General features: G+C 35.9%; 1 protein-coding gene across 2 annotated transcripts in view; it reads left to right on the top strand.

The window, feature by feature from the left end:
- The window catches only part of LOC106883169 (receptor-type tyrosine-protein phosphatase alpha), a 206493-nt gene that overhangs the window by 94351 nt on the left and 93206 nt on the right, over nucleotides 1-18936 (top strand). For both annotated transcript variants that reach the window (XM_052970235.2, XM_052970236.2), the window contains exon 4: nucleotides 10546-10686. In XM_052970235.2, coding sequence (XP_052826195.1) covers nucleotides 10546-10686 — 141 coding nt within the window. The remainder of the gene's footprint in view (nucleotides 1-10545; nucleotides 10687-18936) is intronic.

Consider the following 18936-nt stretch of genomic DNA (forward strand, 5'->3'; position numbering starts at 1 on the left):
ATGATTTTATCCTGACTTATAGGTGTGTCATTGAAGTTGAGTGTTCAACTATTGCTGTCCTCAAATAGCAAGATGCCAACGTGATGATGGGAAGCAACAAACAGAAACAGACGAAACAATGGTTCAGAGAAAAACCAAATAAAGAAAATGAGAGCCAATGATTTTGTTGATCAACTTCTTGTGAAATGTAAGCACCACAAAAAGCCTGTTATGTCTGTCAGTGGATCAAAGTAGGAATCCACTCAACCTGAAGAAGTCCAGTACTTGTGAGGGAAAAAGTCCAGTACTTGTGAGGGAAAAAGTCCAGTACTTGTGAATCACTCATCAATATTTAGATGTCTGCAGAACCTTTTCAAGAGGTCAGTGAACTGTCAGAGAATGAGATGATCAAGAACGTAACTGTGATTCTCAGGGATAACTACCTAATAGAGGAAACAATGGTGTTTCTTTTTGTAATAATGGAAACATTGACATAGCAGATCTGTCATGAAGGTCATGTGTTTCAGTTCAATCAACCACCTGCTGTCAACTGAGATGAGGGAGGCAACAGGAGGTGGTATATTGGGTTTTGCCTTGATAATAACAAGGGCAGTGGAGGCGCAATGGCCCAGTGGTTAGGGCAGTGGACTCGCGGTCATAAGATCGCGGTTTCGATTCCCAGACGGGGGCGTTGTGAGTGTTTATTGAGCGAAAACACCTAAAAGCTCCACGAGGCTCCGGCAGGGGATGGTGGCGAACCCTGCTGTACTCTTTCACCACAACTTTCTCTCACTCTTACTTCCTGTTTCTGTTGTGCCTGTAATTCAAAGGGTCAGCCTTGTCACACTGTGTCACGCTGAACATCCCCAAGAACTACGTTAAGGGTACACGTGTCTGTGGAGTGCTCAGCCACTTGCACATTAATTTCACAAGCAGGCTGTTCCGTTGATCGGATCAACTGGAACCCTTGACGTCGTAAGCGACGGAGTGCCAACAAAACAAGGGCAAAACTTTGTGGATGGAACACCTGATCCACAGAGTTAAAATTTTGTAGTGATTATCTAGTACTAATGATATCCAGGATAACTACAGAGTAGCAGATTGTGCCAAATTTCACCTGGGGGAAGCTGTGTTTTGTTTTAAATAACACCTTTGAAATCAAAGTTATGTTTCCTGAAATATGCTAATTAAGTTTTGATCCAAAAATATATTAGCTGGTAATTGCACTTTTAAAGTTTTCCAATTCTGTTTATGATTTTATCTATCATAAAATAACCCCAGGAAAACATTTTAGGAGAAGGTCTTTGCACAAAACAGAACTGAATATATGACAAAAACTCCAGAAATCTACCTTGACAACAAAAGTTGAAGTATAAGTGACACAAAAAGGATACTGTGCACTTTTTTTTTGTGAAGCCTTAATGAAAAGAAAAAAAAACCCCAAAATCGATATCTATATAATTCCACTAGTAAGACAGCTACTGTACTTCATTTATTGAGATAGTGGGCTCAAGCTTCACCCAATATGTATTTTTATCTAATCTGAAAACAAAAATGTAGTACAGTATGACAGTTTGTTAAACTTTACTAATATAGTCATACAGTAGCAGAAAAGTATAATGTCTCTGATTTCATTTTATAGAGTTCAGACTATTTACTTTTTGAGGTAAAGAAAAAAAAAAAAAATAATAGATAACAACTCTCTAGTTAGGTGACAAGTGTGTGTAACAAACAAGTTTTCAGAGATGTTCTCTCACCTAAGACGGCGCCGTCAGTACTATGAATGTCCATTTTATGCCATCTCAGAAAGTAAAAGCTTCAGAAAAAATACAATTTGAAAAGAAATTATGTATCTCATGACTTTCTGTAAACTTCCAACAATTTTAGCTTTTAAAATAACCATGTAATTTTCATAGTACTGCTAGTACAATACTAATATTGTAGTTGGGACTCCTAAATATTTAGGTTGGATAAAATTACTTCAAGCATAAAATGGGACTAGCAAAGCATGCAACAACAGACTAAGTAACTGCTGTCCTTGATAATTAACATGCCACAGAAGTTGATTGTGAGAGGAAGGAGTGAAACTTAACAAGGTAAGTATGGTGCAAAAATATTCAGTCTTGGGATAGGCCTGGAGTGTTGGGAGTAAAGAAATTTGTATTGAATAATAGCTAGACACTTTGATGTAAATGAGACTACAAAACAAATGATGGCAAATATGTATTGTAAATTTTACTTCTCCCATCTCCATGTGAAGTATTTACACAAGGTAACGTAATGGGAATATTTAATCCATTAGAGAGAATACTTGGTCAAAATCCTTTTTTTCATTGAGGCAAGGACAAAATTTAATCACCTGTACTGAGGATATTTTTTTTCACTAATTTATTTCATATTAGAAACAAGTGCCCTAGATTTTCTCTTTCATATTGAAAGTTTTTGTTGTGAGTGCTGTGATATTTTTTTTAATAATCTTCCAGTTTTATTTAAATTGTATTCCCCACCACTAAACTAAGTACAAGCTGACTAAATAAACTTTTTTTTCTTTTTACTTAAAGTGGTTTTTGGTTATCTTTAAAGCATTAAATGTTTTGAGGTATATTTATATCAAATGAGTGTAGGAAAGCAAATGGATTTCAATGCTAATAATAGATAATTACAACAGATGATTATACTCTCAGTCCCTATACCTAGCTTCAATTAATGAAGGCCAGTTGTACAAATTAAAGGGGCTATTATTTAGCTATTTAGTTAGAAAGTTAATCTATGGAAGAGCAGTGTATAGATACACTTAAAACTACATACACAAGTATTTGTCACCGTTTCGCAGAGCACTTTTCATTCCAAAGCTTCAACACATCTATTTTGGGTGAATGAATTAAGACCGCTGCGATACACAGATATTGTTTTGAGCTAAGTAGGGGTGCTAGATTCCCTTGTTCGAAAATATAAGGACACAGATCGTGTCGTATAGCCAGCTGGAGACAATGTCTCCTGGGGCTAAATTACAGCAACATTAGTCCTAAACCAGGACTGCCATGTTATGTTGGCAAACAATCTTTACTATTTAGAGACACGATTGAAAGTTTCCAACTGCTGAAGTGACTCTTTGAGTCAGCTTCTGATGTTACATTGATTTAAGTGCAGTTATGTATGTATGTATGGATGGATGGATGCATGCATGCAATCTTTGGTAAATGCTGCCTAATAATGGTTTCATAATCTTCATTATATTTTCATATTATTCTATGCACATGGTATCGCCCTATCATCCTGGTGCTCAGCTGGTACATTCCACAGTTTTCTGTATGTTGTGGAGAGGAAAATAAGAAGTGCTTTTCTCATAATAATATCTTAACATTTTGACATTTGAGTTTGTTTGTGCAGTGAAGCTTCTAGTTTTTACAAAGTCACCTGTGCCACTGTGTGACTTTTTTATATGATGATCTTCTGATGCTGTAGAACACAAAACATGTACAGTTGTGGCAGGGAACAGAAAATTTCCTTTTTCTAAAGCTTTCATTTCCCTTTTAAAATTCTCTGAATCTTGAAACAATATACAAAAACTAATTAAATGCTGAATTACAATATTTTATTTTTATCAAATAGATAGCAGAAAGAAATCTGATTCTTTCAGGTTTTCTGAGTGGGATGGCACCTTATAGGACAGTATATTGTTGCAGAGGTGAAAATGTGTCCACTTCAATAACTTCTTATAAATTAAACATTCATTCTGCAAGTATATCAACAATATACTTTTATTTCCAAATTTGTTTCAACTGTGCAAAGTTTTCATAAATTTCCACAAAGTTTGGAGCAAATCTACATTTATCTTTAAAATGGGAATCTAGAAAATAAATACATACAGAAGAGCATCAATTAAAATGAAAATATTATAAATAATCATTTAAGAACTTTAAACTTTTTGTGCACACGAAGGAGTTATACTGACTAAATGCATGTGTCACATACTCTAGCTCCTTTTCAGTTTTGTCAAACTTGTTCTAAAAAATGCACAGTTATTAAATATAGAAATTAGGAATAGTTATATATAATAACTAGAAAAGCACTTAGAGAGCGCAGACCTTTGCCGAGCAGCTCATTTCCACCCATAAACACGCATGCTGAAAATCGCCCAATTTCCTAAACCAATGCTAGCAAAAACATAACCACCTTGGCGGAGGTAAAAAAAAATAACACAGCCATATGATTTTAAGAAAAAAAAAAACCTTTAAAAACAGGAATCATCTGAAGCAGTTCACATCATCAGCATCATCAGCAGCATCGTCATTGCTTCCACTTCAACCACATACACCGCCATTAATGTTATCGTGACGGTTACCTTAAGTCACTTTCACCACCACAACCAGGTTAACCACTGCAATACCACCATCACACAACTAACACTATCATCAACACCACTATTACCACTATCACCTCAGCATCACACATCACACCGCTCCTGTCGTCATTATAACCATCAATATTATTTTATCCTCCTCCCATATTTATCTCAGCCATCGTCATCATCAACGCTGTCTCTAAACAGCAATGCCACCATAGGTTACGTGGAAACGATGTGTTTTCAAGAGAGATAATCAAAGAACGTAACATTATAATACTTCATGTAAAGTGAATATGACAAATGAAAAATCCTTCAAGAATCCATAAAAATTCATGGATCACTACCAAAATTTCATCATTTGTTCCTTATGTCATTACCAACTTTTCCTACAAGTTTTATCAAATACCGTTCACAACTTTTTGCATTATTTTGCACACAGACAGACAGATGGATAAACCAACAGTAATGAGAACATAACCTCTTTCCTTGGCAGAGGTAAATATATAATTGTATACAGAATCTGACTGTTTACAAAAATCACTCATCATCAAATTGCAAATCACGGGGGTATAAGTTTTGTCTTTTAAGCCAGATTATTTTAAAATATCCTTTAAAAAACACACTCGGGACAAAGATCTGTTTGAAAACGAAGAGAAACCTGTGTTCTCCGTCTCAACAAATACTTCAACTGTGGCTTTTTGTGAGAAGAGCAAATGCTTTGTTGATGTTTTCTAGCTCAACAACAGGTGCTGTTGGGGTTGATCTGGTTTGCTCAAGTGCTGGTGACAAAGTGAATTCTGTGTATGGTTCTTGGACTTTGAATTGGGAATTCTTGGCAGATTGAGCCAGCATCAGCTCTTGCAACAAAATGGATGGCATGAGTATTTGGGATTGCCCTGCAATCAGTCCATCTTTGCTCCAACTTCTCTGAGTGGCTGTTGATAGAGAATTGTGGAACAAAAAGTGTATGAATTTTTTGCACACTTTCTTGGTCATACAATAGAACTCTTTTGTGCATTTGTCACAACCTCTTTATTTTTCAAAACAGATAGTGTATTTTGGAGACCTGGGTTAACTGCTTAGCTTCATTGATAATGGCTGTGTTGAAAGCATAGACACTGCACTTTTCGTGCTTCATTTCATCAGAAACAACTACATATGATGTATGCTCATTTTTCCCCTTTTCATAAACTATGACTATTATGCAAAAAATTAATAAGAATTTTTTTCCAAATAAACAAACTTTATTTTTGATTTTTGTGTGAAAAATTCTATGGAATGGCCCAGCTATCATAGGGGAAACAATGCTTTGTAGATTAGTTAAGTTATGGTGGATTTGGCAATTTGAAATTTAAATCTATGGTTTTTTATGATAGGTTATAACCTCAACAATGTTTTGCAAACAACTTGCACATGCAAGTGCTACAAGTCGAAAGCTCCACATACTGGAAGCCAGCAAGTGTATGGGATCATCAGGAGAGAATACGTGCCATTTTGGGGCTTACCTGTCAACGGCATCATTGTGCCCCCCCCCCCCCCCCTCCACTGATATGAGGCCCTGCTTGCTAGATCAACTGGTTATCAAATAAAGCTCAATATTCTTCTAGCCATCGCTCATCTCTTTTAAACCGAATTCAGTGGCTAGCCTTTTCCAGTGTAGTTTGGATATTGGTCATGGTGGTATTTACTTTATGATGAGTTAGGCCTAATGATAAAAACAGTCACATCACACTGTGTCCAACAAATCCTCTACATCTGACTTTGATTGGAAAATGCTCTGCTTTCCAGCCTGTGTCTTGACATTCCTGGAGGAGGTTTACATAATGGTCAATCTTACGAGCATGAGTGGCGTCTATGATATCTTTGTGAGGAACTGCTAACCCGACTAGATTCACCACTTCCTTTCTTTCACACCATAGTAAAATGTCCGGCTTTTTTCATAACTGGGATGAGAAAGAGTCCCCGGCACCCCGGTAAACCTGCAGTCACCTCCCAATAGCCATTCCACTTTTCATCACTCACAGGAAGTTTCTTCTTCTTGAAATGGATCTGCTGTCCTGAGTGCATGAAGGTAATGAAATCTCTAGTTTATACTTTCAACGGTTTGTTTCCATTGTTGATGAGATCAGTTTGGTTCTTTATAGCATTGAAGATAACCTTAAGGACTAGGTTGTGTCTCTATGTATATCTATTCAAAGCTAGTGAACAGTTGGAAAGAATATGTTTCAGTGTTCTGACCTTTCCGCATTTGCATATATCATTCTCTGAGACATTCCATCTTACTAGATTTGCAGGTGATTGCAAGACATCATAGGATGAATGAATCAGAAAACTTAGCTGAGATGTGGTCCACCTCCATATCTCATTCCAACTTATTTTTCTCTCAACAATATGTTCCTCCTATCTTGTCATCTGTCCTTGTTCAGTGCATTGGATCAAATGAAGCTCTCTTCTCTTTGCTTCCCTTGTTTTGACGCTGTTGCTAGCAACAGATCTGCGTTTGCTCAACATCATACTTGCAAACAGTCTAAACCGATCTGCAACAAAACCAAATCTTTTCCGATGAATTTGCATTGCACCCACCATATCTCCGTGTGTAAGTGAAGACAGAATGTTATCCGTCTCTACTTCTGCTTTCCACTTCCTGGCTGTATTTACATCTGGTGGATTATGCCTGTTTCCATGTCCTTTGACTCTCTCAGCATCATCACTGTTCGTACCTTCCCTAGTTTATAAATTTTGATTATCAACACCAGTGATAACTGCAATGAGGCTCTTTTACAATAGAGAGCTGAACTGTTCAATATCCGAGGTAGGCCTAGCCACTTTCTAATGAACATATTACATTTTCGTTCAGTGATTTGAACATGTGACAATGCTACCTCATATATTAAAAGTGGCTACAAAAGTCGCGTGTACAAGCCAAACTGTAAGCACCAAATTTTATATTTACCTGGTAGCTTTGAGTTATCAATTGCTGATAATCCAACCTTGGCTGGTTTCATAATTTACATCCCACGACTCCTATCGGACAATATTCCAGCATATACTTGCCCCAAGCTCATGACTGTTTTTCCTTGACTGTTGGAATGGTTTCTTCAGCTATTTGAAATTTAACTTCTTTTTGCACACCCTTAATAAATGTCAGACTACGCAACTTTTTTGCTCTAAATCACATCCTTGACCACTTCACAATCTCATCTAGTCTCAAAAGGGCACTCTGCATGACTTGCTTGTCTGTTGATAGAAGTGTCACATCATCCATGAAAGCCTTCTTAGGCGATTGTACATGGGCGATTTGTTCTGAAAAATCCATGGCTTTCAAAATCATCTCCATGACTAAGATAAACCATGTGACAGACATTGTGCCACCAGCAATGATGTCAATCTCCAATCAGTACCAATCTGTTGTAAAATTTCCAGCTGTAAACCTCATCTCGAAACTGTCATGATATATCCTCATTAGTCTGATTACTTTATCTGGAATGTGGAAGTGGTCCATGGCTCTCATCAGTAATTGATGTGGCACTGAGCCATATGCATTAGCTAGGTCAAGCTATACCACGCACAGATTTGTCTTGTTCTGTTTGGCATCCTGGATCGCTTTCCAAATTGAAAAACAGTGTTCAACACATCAAGAGATCCCAGCCTTTTGAAGAGATTCATCATCATATCCATTACTCTGTAAATATTTTACTGTTCTCCTTGAGAGAATTCCCATAAAGATCTTGCTTTCCACATTCAATAAGGATACTGGCCTAAACTGTTTTATAGTCTCTGCATTGGCCTCCTTCGGCAGGTATATGCCTTCTGCCTTACACCAATCCTCTACTAGAGTCTCTTCATACCACAGCTGTCTGAGTAGGACAAAGAGCTTCTTTCACAGATGATTGCAATATTTGTATACTTTATACGAGACACCATCACCTCATAGGGCACTCTTTGCTCTAGCTTTTCTCAGGAAATCATTCACCTCTTTCTCCCTGATGTCCCCAATTTGAAATTCGGGATCAGGTTCTATGAGATGCTTTCGCCCATTTAGAGGTGGCAGTGGCTGGTTACAGTCTGGATTGCTGTAGGTTTCTTTGATATGAGCATCTAATTCTTCTTTTGTGCATGATAAAGTGCCACTCTTCGGTTCAGTGAACAGCTTCTTAGTAAAAAACATCTGTTCTACCATGGGAAAATATTACCTTGTGCTGAAACAGTTGAAGCTTTGCAATAGGAAGAGCATCCAACCATAGAAGATATGATAGATTGTAACCTCAACGAGAAAAAACCCATTGTTGTATTTTGCTCATCTTGTATCTGTTTGCTAGTGCTTTAGCATGGCCTTAACTACGATCTCTAAAACTATAACAGCAAAAAATTGATAAGGAAATTGAAGGAACTTCTTTTTATCATTTTACACATTCCTGTTGGAGTAGGAGTGAAATAGATAAGCAGATGTGGTATTGGAATTCAGAAGATGTTTTCTTGTTTAAGTAACAGGTTTTATTCAACAATTTATTCTAATTGGTGTAGACATGGTTGTGTAATTAAGTTTATTTCTCATATACATGGTTCTGGGTTCACTATCACTGCAGGGCACCTTTGACAAGTGTCTTCTACTATAGCCCTGAGTTGACCGAAGCTTGTTGTATATGTATGTGTTGCTGTGTGTTTGTGTCACCTTGTTTTGACTCCATGGGATAGTTATAAATGAATGTTGCCATCATACAAATGGAGTCTCTGGTTTTCAGTTTTCTGTAAAAAAAATCTGTTCTGCCATGGGGAAATATTACCTTGTGTTGAAATAGGTGAAGCTTTGCAATAGGAAGGGCATCCAACCATAGAAAATCTGCCTCAGTATATTCTGTCTGACCTCTGCAAGCATGGAAAAGTAGACATTAAAACAATGATGATGATGATAATGTCTCTACTTGTAATAAACAGGTGTGATGTCACCTGTGAAGACTAGGATGACGATTTAAAAAAAAAATACTAGTTGGCAGAAGAGTAGTTTGTGCTTACTATGACAATGGAAAGTTAGTGAATTTATCTAATTGATCCATATAATTTCATTTAAACTCATTTTTGTTAAAGATATAAATGTCATATAGCTCATGGTTCTGGGTTTGATTATGCTGTGCAAACACTATGGACAGAGGACTTCTATCATAGTCTTACATCTACTGATACTTAGCGAGTAGGATTGGGTAGACAGAGACTGTGTAGAAGTCTGTTTGTGCATGCATGTTTGTGTTTACAGTGGTGTTTATCTTGTGGCTCTTTAGGCTTTGTAACTTAGTGACTTGGCAAAAAGAGATGAATGACCTAAGTATCAACTGAAATAAGAGCTGATATCATTTGTGTACAACGCTTGATAGCATTAATTACTGAATTCAGTAATTTAAAAAAAAATAATTTATCCTATTCAATTTTGAAAAAAGAATAGGATAAATTTATATTTACCAAAATTTGAGGGATAATCACAGTATGTAACATATGAGCCAATGAGGGAGTTTCTATTTAGTCACTTGGACCTGTTAGAAATATCAGTCAAATCTTGTTGAAATTATGTCCCACCAATTTAAAAAGAAGAAAAAAAGAGAAAGAACACATTGGAAAAGATAGCCTTTAATATACAAAAAAGAATTACTGATCATGGCTAGAGTGCTCTTAATCAGGTCTACTCAAATAGCATTGATCATGGTTAAACATCAGGAATGAAACATAAGAGAGAGAGAGAGGGGGGTGGAAGTGACAACCGCCATAATGTACATATGCTGACTGGACAATTTAGAACTGATTTATGGTGCATAGTTTTCTTTGATGCATTTGATAGTGTCCTTTGGTAAAAAAAGTTTGAATTTCAATTTTATAAAAAAATTCTTTTGATGAGTTAATTAGAAGAGGCTAGGCAATGACCATATCCCACTCTGCCACATATTTTAAGCATCTCAGTTTCTGTCTGCAAAGCTCCACTCACAAAACTTTGATTGGTCCAGGATTATAATAGAAGACACATACCCAAAGTACCTTGCAGTGGGACTGAGCCTGAAACAACATGATTGGGGAAACAAGCTTTTGAAGCAGATGCATATGTAGGTATTTGTGTGTGTGTGTGTGTGTGTGTGTGTGTGTGTGTGTGTGTGTGTGTGTGTGTGTGTGTGTGTGTGTGTTTATGTTATGTTAAAGAAATATATGTTAATAAATGATATTCTTGTTTATTTCAGAACGAAATTGTACAGAGGGGAAATTTGGCTGGAGATGTTTGTCGCTTTGTAACTGCCGCCATAAAAGGTCATGTGATCCCCTGACAGGTGCTTGTCCAGATGGTTGTAAAAATAACTTCTATGGCAAAAATTGTCTTTTAAGTAAGTAGATATATTCAACTGTTTACTGATGTAGTTTTGTGGTTGGATGTGTAAATGCAAGTTACTCTGATTAATTTCAACTAAGCACATTTTATATTAACTGTAATATGTTTTGTGAAGGTTTATTATATCTCTTTTATGGTGCTATTTACAGCTTGATTGACTGTACTTATTTTTTGTACTTATTTACTTATATTTAGTTATTCTCTAACTAGAGACCTAACATAAATATCTACAACAAAATGGCTGCCACCAAGGCACCCAAGGGCCTTATGATGGTATGAAACTAGAAAACACATTAAGTCTCTCAGAAATATTTGTGTGTATTAGTTTCAACAAAAGAAATTCTCGATTATCATAAAAATAAAAGTTTAAATGAATGTTTTTTTTATATATAAGGATAGTAGTTGAAAGTAAAAGTAAGTTAAAGTGAATTAGTTTTAGCCAGAGTACTTTATGGTCATTGATTGTTGTATGGATTTGTCCTTACTATGAAAGGATGTACAAATATAATAAGGGGTTAAGTTTAGGTGGTTCTTAAACAACTTGTTTTTATGTGGCTGGGATAAACAAACGCTTACTTGCTCACTCACTCATGCACGCATACACTGAGTTGTGCACACAAAGAGTGGCACTTACAGAGCCAGAACTGCAACACAAAGATATGATTACCCACGTATAGAAACCACATAGGGTACCACCTTTTACTATTGCTACAGCCCTCTTTCTGTAGTTGGTTTTTGGTGAATGAGGGTATTTGGGACTGCAATCTTCAGTTGCACGTTGTTGTCATGACATTGGTTTATCTGGGATCTCAGTAGAATATCCAAAGCTTTCTTGAATACATTTATATTCATTCTATGTAGATTTCAAATTCTGGTCCTAAATTATTTGGGGAATGTCAGGCAGAATTCAGTTTGGTGGATTTTATAGCTCTCAATACTGAAAGTTGATCCTAGCCTTTCCAGGATCTGGTCACAACTTTGGGCTGGAACCAATAAAAGATACATACATATATATATATATATGAGGAGGTACCTAAAAGTAACCAGAAATGTTCTCCGTGGGACAAGCCCATTGTAGATTGGGCTCCCACTGCTAGAGACCACTTGATACAATCCTCAGGCATCAGTCTATTGACCAGAGCTGTCGAGTGAGGTCGTACTACTACATGGTGTGTTTTGTTTTGCGGCGCTTCTCCTGTTTGTTGATTTTTGCAATGGCTGAAACAAAGAAACAGTGTACTTCCATGAAATTCTCTTTTCTGCTGGGGAAAACAGCAGCTGAAATAGTTGTCATGCTTCAAACAGCTTATAAGAATGCTACCATGAACAAAATACAAGTTTACAAGTGATTTTCACACTTTAGGAATGGTCACTTGTTGCTTGAAGACCAACTTCATTCAAGGCGACTGTTGACCTCCCGAACAAATGAAAACATCACAAAAATTTATGAACTGATTTTGGAGGACAGTCACGGAACAACTGATGAACTTGTTGATATGACTGGTGTGTGCTGAAGATCCTATGAATGAATTCTGAGCAAGGAATTGTGAATGAAAAGAGTTGCAGCAAAATTTGTGCCTCACTTGCTCACGGAAGATCAAAAGCAGTCTTGACTGCATGTCATGAACTGAAAGAACAGTTTCGACAGTCATCACTGGTGATGAAAGCTGGTGCTATGGAATTTGCAGGATAACAACGATGACGATGATGATGATGAAAAAGCTGAAGAAAAAAATGATGGAGGCTTTAAAGAGCATTACTTCACAAGAGTTCCAGCACTGGACTGAAGCAGTGCTTCAAATGGAGGATACTTTGAAGACAATAAAAGTGTAAATCTGTAAAACTAATTGAATAAAATAATACGGCAAATTTATGGTTTCTTTTTGGTACCCCACGGTATATGTATAGATACACACATGCACACACATTCAATGTGAAGTAAAAATTAATAAAAATCCCTGGGAAGAGTAACACAAAAACTACAAAGTGTGACAAATAACACTTGAAAAGAGTATTTACAATGTGAATGGGACATTTCGGATGTTAGTCCTTGAGAAGGAAAAAAAAAAAAGAGTAACATAAGGAAAGATAAAGAGTCTGTTTGTGTAAATAGTAAAAAATATTTATTTTAAACTAAAAGATTTAAAAAAATTAAATAATTAATTGGAGGAAGGGGAAGGGTTAAAAACCAAAAGGAGAAAGCGGTTCTCTGAAGCAAGGATAAAGAAGGAAAGTGTGAGTTGGGTGTGTACATGCATATTTCTGAGAGTTCATGTTTCTGGTGGTGGTGGTGGACATAAAGGCATGGTGTAGGTATGTGTGTTGTGAGAGTGTCTGCATCTGTAGATGTAGGTGTATAAATTTGGTGGCATTGGTTATTGGGGGGGGGGGGATGAGAGTGGTGATAGTGTATTCAGATGTGTGTGTAATTAAGCAGATAAGGTGAAAGCATATGTGTGAGACTGTGTGTGGCCAAAGGTTGAAGAAGAAGTGGTGTAGGATGGTGTAGAGAGATGAATATGTGTGCAATGTGACCAGCGTTCTTTGTATGTGTGTGTGTGTGTACCTACACTAAAAGCATGCTATAGTGGAAAAGCCTTTTTTGGAGGCATGCAACAGTGAAGCAAAGCCCAAAGGGGTTCGATTTTTAAGTCAGAGGTAAAAAAATTGAAATAGTAAAAGTCTAAGATGATGAGTAAAGAGTTAGTCTTAAGAACAAAAATAGATTATATATATAAGGGTTGAAGAATGTATGTCCTCTTTATCTTACATAGTTTTTATCCAGAGTTTCTGCTCTTCTAGATGTAACAGAGAATAATGGTTTAGTTATAACTACTATCAGAGCATACAAAAGCATTCCTTATTCAGTATCTACTCTATCTTGTATTTGTTCCAGATTTCCTAGACAGCCTGTCTTCACTTGAATTTGCAGAGCTAGGATCCTCTTTGTATGTTGATGGGTTTGTTTGGTTGACTTGTTGAGAACCCACATCTTTACATTATGTAAAGAGCAGGGAGCTACAGTAGCTGCTGTAAAGAGAATAAGAATTTTTTCTGTTGTATAAGTAAAATCAGGCAAATGGCAGTTCTGCTAGCAATTGTATATAGACATAAAGTATTAGGAAAACAGTAATTAAATAGCTTATATTTTAAATTAAATTCTGTTTGCTTTAAGACAGATTTATTAAACTTATTCTTGTGAAGAAGATAGAATAAGTATGCTGAGAATTACTTATGGTTCAGGTAACTGTTTTCTCAATCTGCTAAACAATATGAACTCATGCCTATAGATTTGGTTTGCAGTTTTTTTTTTTTATTTAAAAAAAACAAAAAAAAACTAAATAGCACCATGTCTATTAGTTTGAAAAATTGACAGCAGCACTACATCAGCAAATTTGTTAATGTGGCAATGGTGAAATAATCCATGTACATAACTTTTAGAAAAGGGATGCTGCTAAAACTTAGCTTTTGTATCAAAATTGATTTTAATAGCTGTCTCATGTCATGGATTTGTGATGGGGCATTCTTTGATATTACTGCAATAAAAGTCAAGATAAAAGAAAATACCCTAAATAATGGACCCTTCTAATGATCATAAGTGATTATAAAAGGAAGTGCATATTTTACTTACTAAAGCCCTTCACTATGTCAAGCATTGGCTCTTAGTAACTTTCACCTCACCGACCTCGACTCTGCTATCCACTTTTATAAAGACTAATGTACTGTAACCTTGTAGGCATTCAAGTTGTCCTGTAGAAAACTAACACACAGTGATCCACAGTAAGACAGGAACTAACAGTTTTGTTAGCCAGAAGCCATTTCCGGTTTTCTCTACAGCTTTCACATCTTTCATTTCTCTGCACAGAGTAAACTAACTTCACAAGTTGCATGAACATTGATACATAAATAGATGTGCATCTATTACACTCACAATTGTACATCCATTCATTATCTAGCTTAATGTAGCTTACGCAACTGACAGTAACAAGTCATTGCAGCTTAAACAATTTACTGTCACAATTCATTGTAGTTTGCAGTTAGAAACCATTGCAGTTTACAGTTTACATATCCTTTGACTTTCACTGCATTAACAGAATCCCGACTTGAAATAGAACTCTTAATTCAGTTAGTTTCATATGAAGTATGTATATAAATGAATGAATAATCAAAACAGTAACCCATTTCTACCAGTTCCTGTAGAAAGTATGTTTATTCTCTCTCATTTTCACAACAGCAAAATTATTTGCTTTAACTACATGCAACATTCAAAATGGATTAGTATTATTTTAAACTGGTTATTTATTGCTTTCTAATAAAAATTTAACTTCCCAGCCTTCTCTACTAACACATGAATTGCTGTTTCATTTTATTTTGAATTGCTATTATATATTAGCAAGAACTGCTGTGTGAATTATTTCGCCACTTAGATTGAGCAGGTCTAAACTATGAACTTAAGGAAGTGGAAGATAAAGAAAGTATATATGTATAATTCAGTAATCTAAAACAAGGATATCAATATATGTAACAAAAAAAATGTCTAAACAACTTTTTAGATCAATTTAAAAATGATGGGGGAAATCTTTAAAATTCCAATTTCAATATATTTTAATAAAAATTCTACTTTTATTCTCCATTTTGAAGTTTTTTGCTCAAATCCCACAAGTTTTCTATTTCTATAGCTCATGTTCACTGCAATCACCTCCTTCTCTTTGTTTCCCAATGTTCATCATTAAAATTCTTTGTTACCCTCCTCCTGCTCTTGTTTTATTCTCATTGGCAATATTGTTCATGTTATAGCCAGAAGAACAAATTTTTTCTCTTCTCTATTTTTGTAACTTTCAATGCTTTAAAGTTATTTCACTAATGCTTTTGTTTCCCTGTCATATTTCAATCACTTTCAATCTAAGTTATTTTACTACTTATTTATTTTAATGTTTCCTATAGTTATTACAATGTTATTTCAATTTATTCATTACCATCTTCTGCATTGATGTTAAGAAAAATAATGGTTGCAGGTGGTTGTATATATTTAAAAGTACTTCTAATATTTTTTCTATCTTCTTGAAAATGTTACCCCCCCCCCCCCCCCCCCAAAAAAAAAAACCCCCTCGCATGGTGTAGATTTGTGATGGGAGTGACTACAATTATATAATTCATTGGAAGAGCTTATGTTGTTATAAGCAACCATACACATACAGGCTCTGTGGTTGTGGTTGACAAGCTGAAATAAAAGTTTATGAAATGGAATTGTTTTAGTGAGAAGTGAAACAGTTACATGTGTTGTATGTGTAATAATTAGTATTAAATATGAATTAGCAATTTAAACCCCTATAACAGTTTTATCACAACAAAACGTTGGATTATCATGTGTATGGTAAACCAGTGTGAATCAAAGCAATGATCTGCATGTTCATTCTTAACATTTTTGACAGAATTGAATATGATATGCTAATCACTGTTGTATTTTGTCTTCAGAGAACATATTGTCCTTCCAGATATGTGTTGACAACACACTTAATTCACTGGCTTAAGGGACATTGAAACACCTGTATTTCAACATGAATGTGTCGCCTCAGTCAATGCTCCTCCAAGATCTCTGAATCTAAACAAAACTGGTTGTTTTTGTTTGTAGAATTCAGTGAATAAATTATTTGCTGATGTGTGCTGCTGTTTGTCAAGTTGATATTAAATTATTATGAGCATGTAAAACAGTGAATATGAAACAATGATTTGAATTAAAATTTAAATATTGAGATTCAAATAATATTTAAAAACCTGGTAACAGCTAAATGAAGTTAGTTCCTGGTATACTGATAAATGAGATATTTATGCTTGGAATGCCTTTCATCATGAATATAATCAGGTTTGATCTGAGTTTAAACAACAACCAAAATCACTTTGAGCCAACAAAGAAGGCCTTTTTGTAGCCACATAACCTCCCAGAAATATCTGTCAAATTTTCTTCACATCACACCCCACTATCTTAAATTAGAAAAGAACACATGATAGTGTAGTCCTATATATATGTATATTAATATTATAGTGGGGTAGGCTAGTTTATGAGGTTATCCTGAGTTTCTCACTCATAAGGGTTTAGCATACAGTGTATCTTCAGACCCCAAACGCTGCTGGCCTGAGACCTCTTTGAAATATGGAGGTGGGGAAAAAAACCATGTTGTAGGTGCTGCTGTTGTTGGTACTGTTGTTGCTGCTGTTGCAGCAACAGGCACAATAACAGCAGCAACAGGTGCAGCAGCAACAGCAGCACCAAGAACAGCAATAGGCACAACAACATTATATGTCTACAGAAGTACAAGGGGTGCACTAGGAACTCTCTAAAGCAGTATATTTCCAATCATCTGTCCTCTTCCAGAGTCCCAGAGAGGAGATATATGACACCGCTGGCCAACCATATCTGGCAATTACAAGACGTAGAGATTCCATACTCGATCACATGGAAAATACTTGAGAATCCAGGCCCCTACATCAACAAAATGAAATAGTGCAAGTTATGCATTGCTGAATGCATGAGGATCCTTAAATACTCATTTGTGCCGGGGTGGGGGGCATCCTGAATTCCAGGACGGAGATTTTTGGACCATGCTTGCATTTTAGAAAATTTTCTGCTGACATTTTGGAATCCGCATGGCAGTACCACAACCGGAAACCAATAGCCAAGGCCAAAGGGAGACAATCATTTACCATCATAGTACTCTGGTGACCACAAGATGGTAGCACGGCCAAAGATCGATGGACAATGGCAAAGGGAGATAATCACCCAGGGTTTTACCCTTAAAAATGCAGCTTTTCCCCCTTCCTAGTTTAAAGAGATCTCAGGCCAGCAGTGTTTAAGGTCTGAAGGTTCGCCATAAGGCCAAACCCTTCATGAGGGAGAAACCCTGGGCAACCCCTTAAATCAGCTTACCCTATTATGATATTAACTGCCTTTACATCTTAGAGTGTGCTTATCCTCTGCATTTATGTATTTCTACAAACGATTCTATATATATATATATATATATATATATATATATGTATATATATATATGAAATAGGGAGTAATTAACAGTTGACAACTGAGGAGGGGTTATACTTCTTTTGGTATTTTGTCCCATACTTGTATCTCATTATGTGCTTACGTATTTTTCACTCGTTGATGATGTCCTGTAGTTGATGTATTATATATATATATATATATATATATATATATATAATGATGCTAAAAAAAGTCTGAGTTGCCTGTGTTCAAATTTATATCTATCTAGTAAGCAAAGTAGATGCTGTCACTATATTGTTATAGTCAGCTTTGTGAAAGATTTTTTTACACATCAAATGACTCTATGCTAAAATTAATGGACTTTTAGAGAATTTTTGAGTTAACCACTCTTGCTATAGATTTCGTTGATGGAAAAGTTGTGTTTTGATTATGCCGGTAATAGCTTAACATATATCTTTAGAAACTTTCATGAGGGCCTGAAATTCCTTTATATAATTTTAGATAGATTCATTCACTTAGATGTCTATTTCTTTTACATGGTTTTAGATCTTCATCATCACTATTTAAAGTCTGTTCTCCATGTTGAACAGTTTGACAGGAGTCAGCCAGCTACAAAGCTGCCCAGGCTCCATTAGTCTATTTTGGCATGGTTTCTACAGCTGGATGCCCTTCCTAACACCAACCACTTTACAAAGTGTACTGGGTACTTTAACACTGTACCAGCATGGGCGCTTTTAAGTGGCACTAGCACTGGCGCTTTTACAGGTCTGAAGTTACAGACAATGATAACTTTCGGTCTTCCTTTTCTCATTAGGAAGTGCATGATTCAATTTATCACCATTATACAGTCTGGGCCTGTCATTCTTCCTAAGGTGATCCCAAATCCTCCAATTGATCTAGATATAAATATATTAATATTTGTTTGTATCAGAATATTTTGATTTATGTATTGAGAATGTCCCTTGACTTACATGTGCGTAGTTAAAAAGATAGATATACAGTTAGAAAGAAAGAGTGAAAATTGCTCATGTTTCACTGCAATACACCAGCATACTACTTGCACATATATAATATTGGTTTCAAATTTTGGCACAAGGCCAGCAAGTCTAAGGGAGAAGGTAAGTTGATTACATCACCCCCAGGGCTCAACTGGTACTTATTTTGTCCAGCGTGCTACCAACTCTGCCAGCCTGCCATTTTATATATAATATTGTATGCTTTTTGTACAAGAGAGGAATTCTTTATTAT

The sequence above is a fragment of the Octopus bimaculoides genome, chromosome 8, assembly GCF_046866305.1.
Source record: "Octopus bimaculoides isolate indiv1 chromosome 8, ASM4686630v1, whole genome shotgun sequence".
Lineage (NCBI taxonomy): Eukaryota > Metazoa > Mollusca > Cephalopoda > Octopoda > Octopodidae > Octopus > Octopus bimaculoides.